This window comes from Varroa destructor, unplaced genomic scaffold (genome assembly GCF_002443255.2).
Source record: "Varroa destructor unplaced genomic scaffold, Vdes_3.0 BEIS01000004.1, whole genome shotgun sequence".
NCBI lineage: Eukaryota > Metazoa > Arthropoda > Arachnida > Mesostigmata > Varroidae > Varroa > Varroa destructor.
Window position 1 is genome coordinate 36,921,390 of NW_019211457.1, and position 16,480 is coordinate 36,937,869.

The 16,480-nt window shown below is 40.5% G+C and overlaps 2 protein-coding genes across 12 annotated transcripts in view; both read left to right on the top strand.

Moving 5' to 3' along the window:
- Positions 1–33: 33 nt before the first annotated feature.
- On the top strand, positions 34–5,953 carry LOC111249238 (uncharacterized). The gene is made up of 6 exons (XM_022802834.2): positions 34–362; positions 716–801; positions 3,408–3,638; positions 4,104–4,380; positions 4,523–4,762; positions 5,063–5,953. The coding sequence occupies exons 1-6, from the start codon at positions 200–202 to the stop codon at positions 5,911–5,913; spliced, it is 1,848 nt and encodes a 615-aa protein (XP_022658569.1). The 5' UTR covers positions 34–199; the 3' UTR covers positions 5,914–5,953.
- A 6,704-nt stretch (positions 5,954–12,657) lies between these two features.
- Positions 12,658–16,480, top strand: part of na (sodium leak channel non-selective protein na) — a 43,481-nt gene continuing 39,658 nt past the window's right edge. For 3 of the 11 annotated variants that reach the window (XM_022801749.2, XM_022801753.2, XM_022801756.2), the window contains exons 1-2: positions 12,661–12,977; positions 13,449–14,377. In XM_022801749.2, coding sequence (XP_022657484.1) covers positions 14,270–14,377 — 108 coding nt within the window. In that variant the 5' untranslated portion in view covers positions 12,661–12,977; positions 13,449–14,269. The other 8 variants (XM_086988967.1, XM_086988968.1, XM_022801755.2 and 5 more) reach the window with 8 other exon arrangements.

Sequence of the window (16,480 nt, forward strand, 5' to 3'; positions counted from 1 at the left end):
TTTTTCTGTCTATATACCCGATCTGTTGGGGTACCGCACGTCTAGCATCCTCAGCTGTCATACCGACCGCCTATAAAAAAAACACTGCAATATTTATTGTGCGCCCATAAAAAGATGTATAAAATAATGCATAAAGCCTAAGTAATGACAATGTACTTCTGTCAGGTTCACTACGAATGAAGATGAAACCACGCTCATAATGGAAGTGGAAAATAATCAAAATCTGCTAAATGGCTTTGCCAATGAAACAATTTTCACGACTGAGATGACTCGCTTAAAAGAAGCTGAGGTGCTGATGGCTTCGTTGGAGGAATATGTGCTGCGGAGGTATAGCCCGCGACCTTCGGCTTACATAGGCAAGGGTAAGTTTGACATTTTAAAGAAGTGTTGCTTAATGAGAACGACTGTTATAATACCTCGATAGTTTTCGATTCCGAATTGCCTTTGCTGCAAATCCGAGAAGTGATCGAAATGCTTTAATTGGTCTTTACTTCCAAAAAGCTAATACAGCAGTTTCCAATATTTTACATAGCAGTAACTGAAAGTGAATTTTATGTTAGATGAAGAAAAAAATAACGATTAAAATACCCGAAATAAAAAGGAAAAAATAACCCTTCTTAAATCTCGGTTTTCACGAACTTCTGTACTTTTTTTTTTTACAAGCTTACTACTAGAATTGAAGCAAGAGATCTAATTTATTTCGGTTCTTTTTCAGGTGCATTTCAGATGAAGCTCGATGAAGTACGATCTAAAGTGTACTCGCTCGAGACCCAACGAAGTGACGAAGAGCTCCTTTGGATTGTAAGTGATCGATGAATATGACCTCTGTTCAGCCATTTTACCATAACGTCTATAGCAGTATTAAAAATATTTCCTTCCGATGGCCAACCTTCGATGTGGAAAACCTCACAATTTTGGGGTTTCTTTAAAGACCATTGCGGAAGTAGAAGGTATTCACATTCGGTTTCATACAACGTCCACACGTCTGGCCGGCTTTCTCTCATTGTTTTTTTAGCGTTGGAATAATACTTTCTCCGTCAATATGCTTTTCGTAAATGTTTAGACTTGAAGAGAGATACCATTTCGCTGCTCCCGCAGCCATAACTGGGGCATTATAAAATAATTAATGTATTTTGTTTTAGGTTAACGAAACTTTCCGGCATCAGCTCACGCCATACTTCCCGTTGATCAGTTGAATTAATCTGATTCATTAGTGTTACAATTAGAGTAGCGTAAAGTATAGGTCGAGTACACATTAGTAGTTTACCGTTGTAATCACCGCGTCCTAGTCAACATTTGATCAGACTATTTCGATAGAAATAAATTTGATCTGCGTAACATCGAACCTACTAAAATCTAGAGGTCGATTGGAAACATCAGTCGTCAGCCGGTCGCAACTTTTTCAGAACCTACGGCACCAACTTCGTTTTTTCCCCTTTAGAATTGTTCTGTCACAATAATTTTATCTTTCCGATATTTCCTGATTCAGTCAATCTATCGGCAACATTTGCCCGTTCTTCCAATAGATGTTACAATAGTTCTCTATATACAATATGAAAATCTCGGATTCGCATTAGCATTTTCACAATAAATTTTGATAGAAAAAAGCATTGACACATAATGGCCTAGGTTCGAATACAGGCATAGGCATACTTCGTTTCGTGCTCGGAGCCATCCATGTTATTGAATAGCTCGGCAGCAACTGTCACATCGTCGTTTTCAATATGTGACTCTGTAACCCTGCTGTACTAATTTTATTATGTTGCTGTCACAATATGGTTACAGTTATACCTTTTTTTATCTTGGTGTAGTTCCTCTGATCCTTGCCTTAGCAATTGATTATTTTGTTGGAATGAATCTCCTGGGGACCTCATCGCATTATCGCAATTATCCCGTTAACGGAGTACTAAACTGCTACTCGAGGTAACAAAGTTCCTCAGAGGAAAGTTTAATTTCAAAAATGTCGGTTACCAATAAGAACTATAAAACATGTTGCTTGACTCAAATGCAAAATTTATCTCTGACCCTGCACGCGGCACTACTTTGAAACCTTACCTACCTAGACGTTGTACTTTGGACTACAGTTATTTCTACTCCAGAATCTAAGCGTTGTGATTTCTGTACCCCGTTGAATGTATATCGATCTATATATTGATTTGTTTAGAAAATAGAAACAACTTCTAATATTAATTTGAACTGTCGTCGAATAAATAATTGAATGTGAAGCAAAATGGTTCTCTAAAAACCGTCGATCCATGCTGAATTATACGTCGCAGTTGTTGATATTCCATCACCGTCCTGCAAATTAACCAAACTATCATGATACTTCTTTATGAAAGAAACAAATTCTACCTATATAAAAAATTATAAAATCCAATGAAAAGATATGACCTGTACTTTGTAAGTTATAAAGTATTTCGGCAAAAATTACAGTTTTACCTCTTTGTTGTTGAAACAAAAAGGACCGAAATATTTTTTTATAATAAGAACAGACAGTGACATTTTAATAAAAGGTTGTCGAATGGACTGCTACAAAAGGAGTCCGCTTGCATAAATTAGCATTACACCTCCTATGGGGAACCGAACTGAGCCCCTGAAAGTATTTTTATATTCATATTTTTTTACATTCTTGGATATTTTGATATACATCAATTCAAAAAAGGTGAGCTATATGCCAGGATGTTTCATTTCATTAACTTCCAACCATTTCGGCAAAAACTGCCATTTTACTAGTGAAGGGTAAACATAAAAAATTAAAGCTTGTCTGTAAATTCAATGATTTTCAGTATAAGTATTTCGAAGTAACTTTTAACGATCATCGACAAAATTATAAAAAGTGACCGCCTTGCCCAAATTAACATTACGTTGTATAGGAAAATATAGCTCTTATCCGAAAAAAAGATATTCATCTAATCGGTATCATTTCAATCGCGGCTCACCCTTTCATCAATCAAAAAATCTAGTTTTATCCTGCCGTTTTGGTGGGCTCGATGTGGAGGGGTAAACAAACATATTCGTTGTAGATCGATAGATCGACAAGCTGTATCATAAACAGAACTACTTCTTTCTACGCAGGCCATTGTGCATCGTGTAACTTGTTGATAGTTGCGTTTTGCTTAACTTTTTCCTTTCATTGAGTGTTCCCGTAATTAAAACCTCAAAAATATGTTTTAATAAATGCTTCAATTGTCAATTGCGATTGGATAAGGAGTTTCACATATAAAAGGTCGCGTTTTATTTCCAATTTGCCAGTTATAAGTAGATTCAGTGGAGGCCCTTATTAACAATGTATATATATATAGGTAAAAGGCAATCTTCCTCTTGTGAGATGTGGACCGTTTGTAAAGTGCGCGTTTCATTGTCTTCTGCTCTGAATATTGTTTTGTTTTTACTCTGTTCACTGTCAGTGTGAAAAAATAACTCTGCTGGTTAACTTGTGCCACAATCTCGAAGCTGCAATCCGTTGCGCGGCAGTTGGGGGTAGCTCATCGGCAGCTGAAGGAATCGCACTCTGCAATGACACTGATCAGGTGATGGATTGTCTACAGCTGGAGCTGCGGCAAAGAGAATCCCAACTTTCTGTTCTTGGACCGATTTCGAACAGGCTGGCCAAAGTTAAGGCTCATTACCTGGCCCAGGTAATAAAAACTATAGCGACTAATTATTAACTTTAATGGAAAACCTTTGTATCCCTTAAATTTTTCTATTAAAGATTGCAGAGCAATATGAGACTTTAAAATGAGGTGATTTTGCATTTTATCACGCACGCCGCCAAGAGTAGATCGATGACAGGGCTTGAACCCGCGACTCTTAAGTTGTCCAACTAGAGCTTTTAGTCTTCCAAGCCGCCACGACAATTGGATTTCTATGTGATTGGTATTTTTATTATACCAATCAATAACCCATCCTACCATCTCAATGGGCTGTGTGAGCACAAGTTTTGCAGAGAAACGGTTTAAACAAATATTTCTTATTGTTGACTGTTTTCACCAGCCCTCTCCACTTTTTTTGAAATACAAATCGTTAGATAGTTTTCAAACATACCATATCTTATATCATTCATTGAAATGAATACATAGCTCTATTTTGGGTTTCTTTTTCAGTTCATGGATGATTGGCGCCAACAGGTGCGCTGGCAAACTTCGGAGTTTCCTCGTAGTCAGCAGTTAATAATTTCATCGGAGGGAGCAAACACATTTCAACTTTTACGTGTATTACGCAACTCTGCACAGCTGTCGGCTGATCTAGTGACAGGTTTTTTGGAGAATTTTATCAAACCCTTAACAAACGACCGCTGCACCCTGAACATCACTGAACGTAGTTCGTCAACTTCGATTGATTCGCTTATCGTCGACGGCCGCTCGAATAATAGTATTAAAGGTGCCTATAGTAATAACTTACTGCTTCAGAGAAAATATAGGGCGGAAAATAATTAACTTGTTAATTAATATTTTGATGAAATCTAGTATAAAACATAAACGAAAACAGACACTAACTAAGACACAAGTCATTTCTTTGACAGTCGATCCCAGTCACAATCTACAGACTGCATATTCGTTCCTCAGCGGTACATTGCTACCATTGCTGGACCTGCAGGAGGACAGTCGCGAAGTCAGTGTAGTTTTTCATCTATTGGCTCAGCGCGCAAGACGTGAATCTCCATCTATCCTAGATGAACTAGCAACCTCTCTCCACGTGGATCTTCCTCAAGTAGCGGCCCTATTAAATAGCTATGCCGTTGAAGCAGACGCTTCTAAAGAAGGTACGTCTCGAAATACCTTGCTATCGCAACGAGAATGCTTAGGGCCGAGAGATCCAGGGTGCGTGTCTTTACAAGTATGGGAGTATTGAAGTAGATCTTTGATGCTATTTAAAATCAACTGAGTAATTTACTCTAACCGCATAAGGTGTCATCTTATAGTGACGTATATTTACATACAAGGAAATTTAAAAAGCTACTCGTTTATTATTAGCTTATAACGCTTTTAGAGAAACAATAGATCTACTTGATTAAATAAAGAATAGTATTGTTGATTCATTTTAATTGTTGGCTCTGTTCCAGCTCTTCAGATCATATCCGAAATGGAGGAGATGATGATAACCGCCTTGGAGCCTACGGAAGTAGCTGAAATTTCCAACTTACCGAAAAATCTTTCGCGTCCATACCTAGTCTCCTCATGGATTCCATCATTGACTGAGAGTATTTTGCGCCTTTCGCAAGCGTCTATTTTGTTGCCGGTTTTTTCTCGGCTAACTCGTCACTTCCTCGCTTTGGAAAGCGAAGCTTTATCAGACCCTCTTAAAATTGCCGTTTTTCTAAATAACTGTATTTATATGGCTGATCGATGCTGTCTCCACTCGGCGATATCTTCCAGTCATATCATCATGCTTAAGCAAAAAGGCACATCACTATTTCTTCGCTACGTCAATGAGCACAAAGCTCCCGAAGTTCCTGTATCTTTGCCGGTGCCTTCAGCTCTAAAGACGTTTATTTCCTATATTGACTTCCTAGGAGAGATGGAGTCTGCGTGGAAGCCGAGTTTACCGTTCGACAACTACTCTCGAGCAACTGCGCTTCTTTTCAACACGCTTTCTCTAGGACTAGAAGGTTATGTATTTCAGCAGAAATTTTTGACCGAGTTTGAGGTAGGCCTATTAAAATCGCTTGTGATGCGAGCAATCTCCATGGCAGAGGGATGGTGTCGAACATCAGAAAAGCCTCTCCAGGTGAGTCCGTTCCGACTAACATATTTGTTCCGCCTGCTGCAGATGGGTGCTGAAGATATTGCCCTGGCATGGCGGTCACAGATGAAGCCTATCAAGGCTGTTTTTACTGCACAACAAGTAGCATCTTTAGCGAAGGCACGATTTGCCTTCGAAGAATTTGACAAGTTGCAGGCCGCACTCGTATAAATGTTACGCTTGGCATCAATAAATGTGTTGTAATTGTGTACTCAAGTTTTAGATTATTGCGATAGAATGTAAAAGCAATGATAGGTATTGTTTTTAGATGGTATCATTCATGTCAGTATATATAAACTTAACTGAGTGCTATATATTTGCTGCTGCGTCATTAGGTTTCAGAGGTCAATATTTTTCTAGATACGATTGAATTAAGCCGCGACGAGCGTGGTCGCGAAAATGGCGAAATTATGAATATATACCTCGGTAGCAGTTCGATTAGTATGTACTCATTGTCGGGTATCAACTGTGAAAATAACAACAATTCTAGGGAGACGATTCTTATGATTAATCCCCTTTATTATGTTAAAACTAACTGGAATTGTGTATATATATATAAGCTATGTTACAGGTCGCTGCGAACTCCGGACATCCCCATTCGTACACTCATTCGTATTCTGGGCACCAACTGGCCACTTTTGTTTCAAGCTATTCTAGGCTTAGGTCATGACCATAAACAGTTTTATTACTATAAATTGAATATTACTACCGATGCCCAAAAAGATGAACAACCCCACATACTTGAATTATTAAAACAAGTTGAATATTGTCATACATTAACTGCACCAAGCCCTACACGCCTGATAAACTGGCATGAGTTAACACGACCTACACGATTTTAAATTGACAATAGATTATGGTCGTCTATGCAGCGTGTATGACAACGACGATACTTATTTAATTTATAGAAATTTGACAGTTTCAAGAAAAAGCAATTAAACATTATACAAGATTGTACTAATGCATAAAATAAATGAGCATTTCTAGGAATAAACACTTTTACAGCAAGACTTTTTCTGCATAAAAGAAACACACTTAAGATAGACATTATATCCTTTGCCGTTGGCGGAATGACAGCATTTGTCGGACAGGTTACCGCTAACTACAACGTCTGATGCTTGAGAATGTCTGGATTGTGGTTTTTCTTGTGAAATGTTATTACTATTATGAAACGTTTCACCAAAAGACTAACGAGCAGACTAAATACGCAGTGTATGCTTAAGTTAAATTTGTCGGCGGTGGTTTATTGTCGAATTCAGCAGATAAACGACGTAACATTGTCCAATCTTTTTACTACGATGCCGTGAACGGCCGACGACAGCCATCTGACAAAAACGAAACACCAGATCGATGAGGTGAGCTCTGTGAGTAGTCTTGCCATTATTAGAAATAACGTTTTTGAAGTTGGCAGACCTGACTGGAACTCGCATGAAGCGACTCTCACAACGATACTATGTGAGTTGAGCTACAGCTTCTAGCTCACTATTACAGACTAGCATTTTAACACGTTAAACAAACGAAAGACGAAGTTTATTAATGGCCAGATTGACATGCTGCTTGTGTACCAAACTCAGTATTCTTGACTGCTTATCGGAAATGTATGGACGCCATTTTGACAAACGAGCTGACATTGCTAGCATACATTTCCCCTACAGGACTCCTGATCAAAGATTCAACTTATTCTGAAACGATTAAAATCTTCCCAGGATTAAATCAGGCCAGATGATTCGTAGAGTACGCATTTTTCGACTTTATAGGCCCCTTCGTAAAGCAGTAATTACATGCGCTACCATTCTTTCTACCATGGGCAAGATATTGCTTACGAGTTTGAACATTTAATCAGCAGTCTAAGTCGAGCTACTGTTAAGGTTACCGTATGGTAAGGCGAAGCACATCTGATCTCTAGTGTCGTCGGCGTCCTCTCAGAAGCGTTATAATTGCTATTGGTTGTTGTTTAATGCTAGATACGCTACATAAATTTGTCATATAATTGATCTCGTTGTCTCCAACCGATGAGTTTGTATACCTACACATACAGTATGGATCTTAAATCCGTAGCAACTAGGTAGATAGTCAGTAGTTCGATTGTTGCCTGAAATGATTAGTGCCTGATAGCTTGTAAGTTACGCTACTCATCTGAATAATCATAACTTAGACAGGTTGCAGACGGCGATCGATGGGCTGACCGTATTCAGGTAATATGGCAATAACGGTATGTAGCTGGTATTTGCGATGTGCCGGATGTGCGAGTATGGTTAATGGAAACAATGGCCTTCACAAGCCAAACAAAGGGAATTATAATAGTCTTTATGGACCCGTTATCAAAGCGCATGCTCTCCCTTTTCAACGAAATGAAATAGGTTACATCAAGATAGCATTTAGTTAACATGGCAGCAGTCGCTGTACTGCACTTATTTCGAGGCATTTGGCAAATCCCATGCCTGTGAAATGTACAGCATAGATCGAAGTTATATTCTACCTTAATATTTCTTCTAAGCACGCGATACGCGGACATTTTTGATGTGCTTACCTTTTTTATAATATCCAAAACTGCACAAAAATTAAAGCCAACATAAAGCCGTTAGCGAAATCCAAGCTAGTTCCTGGTGGTCTTCAAGCGCAGGAGCTTGGCGTACAGCCATAGTTGCACAAAAAGCACTGAAACTATCCATTGCGGATAGTAAATAAATACGGATAAACAATGCACTATATAGAAACCATGTTAAATTCGCATGAGGATCATCGAGACGGACGGACGGGCGGACGGAGAACGAAAACCAGCAAAAATATATTGTTCGTTATGGAGCACACTAGGCTTGGCCAGAGAAGATGTATATTGAAATCCTTCAGCACTGGCGGAGAATGAGGTACACGATTCCATCCATATAAGGAAGCTTTCGATGCTTCGAGTACAGCGACAAACAGCATTTGATCCGTCGGAAACTGGCCGTGATTTTCGTAGCGAATGGCGTACGTAAGTTCGCAGACGACAATGACGAGCACAAATGATTGGTTTAAGACTGACTGTTATATCATAGATAAAGATCATAGATAAAGCGATCTTCGTAGACTATCCGGATCGACAAAGGCTGCTGCTTTGTAAGTCCGAGAAGATGGGGAACCCACATGTAAAAGTAGTACGATTTTTTTGGCCATTACGTTTTTCGCCGCCCCTAACACAGCGATCATGATGAGCTATTTATGCGCAACATCTTTGGGGCTGGGGTCTACACGACACGATGTTCTGGGCGATAATACCATTGAGCTATTTCTGTGGGGGGCGAGTTCTGTCTTGATGTGGTGCTATCTGTCCAGTGTCCTTCATATAAAACGAAGTACTCAACTCTTGCCAAAGCAGGAGAAGAAAGGAAGTCGGTAGATTTTCTTTGTTGCCCGTAGCCACCATCAGTGCACGCTTTGCATTATCGACCTGGGTTGCTACCACAATGTTTTTGCAGGAACGTTGAGACAAACAAAACCCACCAAGCACACAGACAAAAAAAATATCTATATATATATTAAGCTTAATTTGTCATGTCCACTTGTTGTCTTTCCATATGACTTTCAGATTAAAAAAAAATATTGTCATAGTAATTATAGTATTGTCCTGAATTAGCGAGGATATTCAATAATTGTTAGCTGTTCATATCCGTGCACTGCCAGCTCACACAACTGATCTATCTATGTTATTATGGTTAGTGTGTATGCCCAGTCAGCAAAAGACAGCGGACCGTGCGAACAGAAAAAATGTATGCAGTTCAATTTAAGCGTTAATAAAATAGAACTCTTATAATATGTCCGTCTTATTTTCGCGTGGGCTCAAATTAATCGACATTTGATTTACCATAAAGAGCACCGTCAGTTTAGGCACTCACGCAGGACTGCGTGTACGTGCAGATGTTCACAAGAAGCCATTTCAGCTCGGTATCTTCCCCTTAGATAATACAAAAAACTAACTTCACTCATAGACGCTGTATACATAACACAAATGTAGGGTAGCGTATTTCTTTTAGCTTAATCCTTGCAATTGCCTTACATGCTGCAGCGACCTCGTTCTTTTGTAGACTTCAAAAAGACTTATCATGTTATTATAGAACACCTCGAATTCGTGAAGTACGGTTATTTAAGTTAAGGACGAAATTTTCCTACTAGAAAAGTTGGCGTTTCAAACCAAATTGAGCTAAAAAGGGCAAGTTACCCTGCATTGACGCATGTGGCCGGAGCACTTTTCAACTTCCTCATGGCCGCCTTCATGCTTATTCATCTCTCAGCATAGTTTCCTCTTAAGTCTGTCTATATGCCTTTCCTCATGACTCTCCCCCCGTTCGTTACAAACGTGATGGGCTTCCGATTCGATAAAAATTTCTAAGATCTGAGTGAAGCATTAAGCTCGAGGAGGCCGGAAACTGTTCGCTGGGGGTACAGATCTAATGAGTACGATGTAATCAACTCGAATTCAAATTTATAAATTATTACCATGGGGATCACTGTAGTGCGAAACAGTGCGTTGTTTCGCTTGATTTGCCCTTTCTCAAATGTTGTTGCCTTAAGATTGTCAAGTAACGATACGCGATGCGTCTTGGTTATGAACTTTATGTTTTCAACGTAGTCGATTAACGCAGCTCCATGATTACCCCCGAAGGAACAGTTGCTTTCACTTTCTTGGCTTATAGAACAGCTCTGTCTTGGTTTAAGAACGGTAGTCGTACATTCACGTTTCGCATGTAGTTATCAATCGGGGTCAGAAATTCAATTCATTTAAACTGCTTCAACAGGGCATTAAAACAGAAAATACCTATTCAGATGCCGCTACGGCTTCCATGCACGTACCAGTCAATATCTGTTCAAGATGCCCACAATCTTTGCTGTTTGGTGAACTTTTTCAATTTTATCCACAGTGAATGCAGTTTCTAGCCGTCCTATACGTTTGTCAAGCAAGATGCTACCGCGTTTTAATTCAGCTGCCCAAAATTTCAAGTAAGTTACATAGGCTCGTTACTTTTTACATGTAAACGTTTAACGACGACTTAGTAATAATTTTTTATCATTTTTACAGAAGCACTAACCATTATTAGCTCTATATGTAGTTACTATTTAACAGTGGTTAAATAGCTGGGTGGCCAACATCGGCAAAATGTTCACGAGTATTATTCAACGCATTACATTGTTGATGACAGATACCTTTTTATACTTAAGTCGGGAACTTTTTAGACTAGCTCTGCATACATGCATATTAGGATAGCCACTATCAAATGCGAGATAGTGAACCCTAGTTTTTTAAATTTTTTTCCATGGACATAGTTCTTTTAATCAAAATATACGCCACTATAAATTTATTTTGTTTTTATTCTACAAATTTGTGGTAGAAGAGTTTATCAAGTCGCGCAGGTGTATATTGAAATATAAATAATTCTTTCATTAAGTCGCCGGGATTTTGAAGAGATACTTATAGAGAAACCGCTTTGTAAATAAGGTTAGGTTGGCTAGGAACTGCGGCTGCAGCCTTTGTGCTAGCAAAAACTTGACTCTCGAAGGGTGAGGTCGAGGCATTGTCATTTAATATGTCTGGTTTAGTTCTGCTAAACAATCCTGGTTAGTCAATGTAGTCTGTCTATCTTTTAGCTATTGAAAGTAAATTTTAGCTATAACCGACGACGTAGGGCTCGTAAAGTACACAGTAAACAAAATTTCATACTAATCATAGGAGCCCCTTCTATAATCATATCTAACGCACATGATACATTTCCATGCCTGCATGTTCTCACAGTTACGAACTATTCCATACGATATTTGCAAGTCCATCCGTAATATATATATATATATATATATATATCTGTAATAATAACATATTTATCATGTGTTTTTATGCAAATAATGTTTTTAATAATAAATAACAATAAGGAATCAATAGTAACGCTTAAAAAGAGCGATACATATACACATTCTGTTAAGGAATACATAAAACATCCGTGCCATGACCAAAATGATGCAAATGACCGCATCTGCAGTAACAGTTCAACCGGAGTTGTTCAAATCGGCAGGCCTACCGACTCCTACTTCTTAGGATATTAACCATAATTAGCGTTGAACAAAAAAAAACGTTTTATAAAAGTGTAATTATGTGAATATATATGAAATGAATAAAATCAATGAATGGATTCAACTGGAATCATCTGGGTTGTGTTGGGGTGCTTATGGTGGACGCTTCAAGAACGCGTTTGGCACGATTTTGTCCGGCTCGTTATTTTCAGCTACTAGATATGTAGATATTTACACATGATTCTACGTACGATTCTATTAGAATTGTTTTTGGAGGGATTCTCAACTATTGATCTAATAATTGAAAAGGTTCTTATGCTCTATATTTCATGTCAAATATGACTAAACATGGATCGTAAGCTAGAAATTGATATCATTATCATTGTCGGCAACAAACTCATTACCACTACGGATAATGACTCATATGTTTTTGACTCAACAGGTTCTTCGTATGTTCATGTTGGCCGAGATCGCTAAATTTGCGACAAATTGGTTATGCTTTTTCTGCAGTGCATAACTGAGCAGAAAGGCAGGTGTCGCCAACAAAATGGTGCGAGTGGATTATCAGACTACTGGAGAAAATCTAGTGCTACCGATTCTCGGCGCTCCACCCATCTCCACCTCATTTAGGCATAGAGATCTGCTTGCTCCCTCGCCACACGGTCGCAGACTGCTAACCGATGATTTGGTAAAACAACTGGTTGGTCAGTTGACCCCCCGGTCACGAACCCATAATATCTGTTGCGTGCGTGTGTGTGCGTGCGTGCGTGCGTGCATGCATGCATGCGTGCGTGCGTTGTATTAACGTCCGTGTTGTCACCGTCATTGAACGTCAGCTAAAACATGTCCCTTCAGCAACGGGATGAAGAGGGCGAGGGCAGTCGGAAGAGGGAGAGAGGCTGAGAGACAATGGCTAACAGCCAGAGCCAGATTGGCTAAACTGTGGCGCCCTCTGCAAGTCCTTGGAGAAAGAAAGGAAGCCAAGGATGAAAGTAGGGGAGGGTTGATTGCGGGCCCTGGTTGTAGGGGCCTCTGATGAGTAGCTGCTGCAGGCAGCTGCATCCGGGAGCTCACAAGATGGCTCCCAACTAAGCACACAGAATGAGTGGCTAACTGCTGGCTGCTCGCCTAAAGCTTTCAAGCATTCGTCATCGCTAAACCGCCACCTGCTTTTCACCCTCACTCCGCTAAGAAAGGTAGGGAAAAAGGACGGAAATCCTCCACCCTGAGGAGTTCGCACAAAACACATTCTACTCTGGTTATCTTTCGTTCTGGCCAAGTGCGTGTGAAGCTGTGAGTGCCTCAATGTCAGCTGGCTTCGGTATACCAAAATGGTTGTTAGCAAGTGAGTCAGTTGTAATCACAGTAAGAAGCAACAGGGACTGTATTATACGTAGCGGTGGAACATACGATCACAAAATGGCAATTTTTTCCTGTCGTGCCTTTTGCTCACGCCTCTCCGACGTTTAGTGACTGTTACTATTACTGTAAAGGATCACCAGTTTCGATTATCCCTGGTAGGTTAGGCGTTCGATGGGACATTAGACAAAAGAGGGAAAACCTGTGCGCTTCTACTTCATGTGATTGATTTGTCGCTCTATTTGTAGCTATGTATTGTCAATACCGTGTTTATTCTAATTTGAATAAATTGCTCAAATTGTTTACAGCGCTGCTTTCAGAACGAAGCATGGGCAGGAAATATCCAACGAGAAGCGGTAGCCGCGGCGACCTCACGAAGGTTAGCGTCCCGTGCGCGACCGAGGTCCCCTTAATTCACCGACCCTTGTCGAATGCTTGGAGGCGCCCAAGTTGAAACTGGGTGATTAGTAAAAAGCATACAAAGAAGAAAACATACGAGGGAGAGCGCTGTTTTTAGTGTTCATTGTGTCTGCAAAGCAAACCTCGTAAATTGCTCGACCGTCCTGCTCCGTCCGCTCTCACTTACGACACCCCCATCACAACTATTCTATTAGCATTACTCTAGTCATTATTGAAGACGAAGAGATATAGAAAAACGTTCCGTACCATAGCGTACGTAGTCCAAGTACTTTATATTACATGTTAGCTATCCTAATATAGTAATAATAATCATAAGCTAGTTGCTCCGTTAATTGTTTGGTAATATTAATTGATTAACTCGCTAATTGATTAATAAAGTAAACAATTAATGCCGATTACTAGTTGTGAGACTCAGTCTAGTGCCGACAAGGAGGGCGGGCAAACGTGTGGCCCTCTTTCTCTTTCTCTATTATGAGCAACAACTCTAACATGCAGCCAGACAGAAGGTAGAGGAAGAAAAAGACAGAAAGACAACGATCATGAACTGCGAACAAGAAGCAAATGCACACGTCATTTATTGGCTTCACATCGAACTTCGTCACTAGTTCATCACCGAAGAAGATGTAGCACAGCAAACAAGCGATGTAAAAGAGGGCCGCTGCTATCAGTTCTGCTACCATTAACGCAACCATATGATTCGTGCGTAAAGATGTTAGCACGTAAACAGAGCGTCAAAGGAGGTACCGAGCCCATCCTCGCGGACTACGGGCCCGATGAGAGTTTCAACGAGTCGGCGGACATCGATTGGGTCAATAAGGTTGGTTCATGTTTGCTCCTTCGCTCTTGTTGTATACGATGATGATCAATTATAGTTGCCGTGTACTAAATTAAATTACACAGGCTATATGCTTAGTGTCAAGGGACTTATCCTGTGCGTCAAATACCTGCCAATCAAACCTATATGTTCCACTAGTTCGCCTTCTTTCCCTTCGTATTTTCTCTATGTTCTCAATCGTAAAAATGCAGCGATAGGATCGGGATTAGATGGCCGGAGACCGGCTGCCGGCCGATCCGATACGGAAGACAGTGAGCCCATTTAATGCTAGCCGCTGCGGCGTCTCTTGAAGGGGTTCGTAACGGTGATACATCGCCACGCACGTCACTATCGCTTATACTCTATTGGCGTGTTTGTTTTGCCTCTGTGAATAACTGATGTGGCCGTTCAGGGCTATAAGCAATAAAGCTTCGCTTTCACCTTCTAGTGGCCTCGTTCGCATTTGAAGCACCACACACACAAGTTCGATACGCCCTCGAGCCAGCTCGGCGCTTAGAGCTGACGGTTGTGCAGACAGAACAAAAATACGGACGAAATTTGTTCAAGAAATATATCCAGATCCTAGAGAGCGTGCTTATGCGCTCGGTCGTCCATTTGATGCCACCAATTTTGTCGGAGCTCCGTTAGGACGACTCGAGGCGAATATATAGAGACAACAGACCCGTTGACCGTGGCATCCCACTGTCCTCTATAGTCCGACTCGATTCTAAATAAATAACGTGGTACCGTGTAACAGCTCAAAGTCTTTTCGCTCCTCGCGGCTCGGGACCAGTTGGCTGCGAGTTATGGAAGTGACAAATAATTATTTGTTCGTCTGTAAATTAAATGGCATACTGAGCTTGACATTACATGTATTGCTTTCGTTTCACTCTTGAGGCGATTTAGTAGCGGTATTATTGGTAGGTAGCGAAGTACTGTATTTGCTTGGATACAAAGGCCTTCCCACCTGGACCTGCCGCCGGTGGACGTTAGGATCGTTGCTATTTGAGGAAGTTAGGTGAGCGAAGCCTTTGGGCATCACCCCGAAACAAACCGCAAGAAAAAGCATGAACATGGATCCGGGCCTTGGCAGCTGTCTTGACTCGTTAGCTTGACGTGCCGTTCGCCTAACGCTTTCTGATACTAGATTATACATTTAGAAAATTCTTCAAGGTACTTCTTCTGCAGGCACGCCAATGCGCCTTCTGAGAAACCGTCTTCGAAAAATTCGCATACGAGCCAATTTACAAAAGCTTAACTTTTGAATAGCGCCGTTGGTTGCCATCGCCGAAAAGACGGAAAGCATCGAGGCTTACCGAGGCTTATGTAGATAGTAGTCATGATGCAATTAGCCGGTAGATTAATACATTTATGCTAGTAACAGTGTTCTATAGAAATGAGAAACGTTCTTTAATGTCCATGTAGATACCTCGGCTGAAACCTTGTTTAGAGGCGCCCAACGCTGTCGAGTAGGCCGAGCTATATGGTAACAAAAAACCCTAGAATGAAGACTTATGCCCAAATAGCATGATTGCTGTAGAAAGGTTCAACCCACAAATCGATCCAAATATATATGCCTATATAGAGCAGTAGTCACCATCCCCTAAGCTATGTGGCAAAAACCTATGTGGCTTATTCAGAGATGCCGCCGCTAGTTTTCTGCTACAAAGCGCAGGCAGATGCATGTACTTCAGTCATTTCATATTATACTCCCTTTTCATCAGCCCCTGGTGCAACGGGACGCAGCTACTGATTTATTGCAGCGATATTGCAAGAAAGATTAGTGCTATCTTGAAGCGCTCCTAGTTTGGTACCTTTAACACAGGAAGGAACTTCCATATTGCTAGAAGCCAACTCCGAACGTCCAGTCATTTTTGCAACAGTAATATTGGGAAACGTTTTAGTGATAGCAACAGCGGATCATTGCTATATCTTTGCTAGAATCTTGAATTGAAACTTTCCTCCCGGCCACCTCCCGGCCCGGCCTAATGCGGCATAGTACTACATGCATAGCAGTGCCTGACTGGATCTAGTGGTAGGCCATGAAGACACGACAATTGCACACTTGAACCAAAGAGGACGGCGACAATATCAGCTTACTGACTA

Bases quoted from the DNA above. Each gene is read 5' to 3' on its own strand.
- LOC111249238 (XM_022802834.2), top strand. From the start codon at position 200: ATGGAAGTGGAAAATAATCAAAATCTGCTAAATGGCTTTGCCAATGAA. The intron at 3,639-4,103 runs GTAATAAAAACT...TTTCTTTTTCAG, and splicing joins AGGCTCATTACCTGGCCCAG to TTCATGGATGATTGGCGCCA. The intron at 4,763-5,062 runs GTACGTCTCGAA...GCTCTGTTCCAG, and splicing joins AGCAGACGCTTCTAAAGAAG to CTCTTCAGATCATATCCGAA.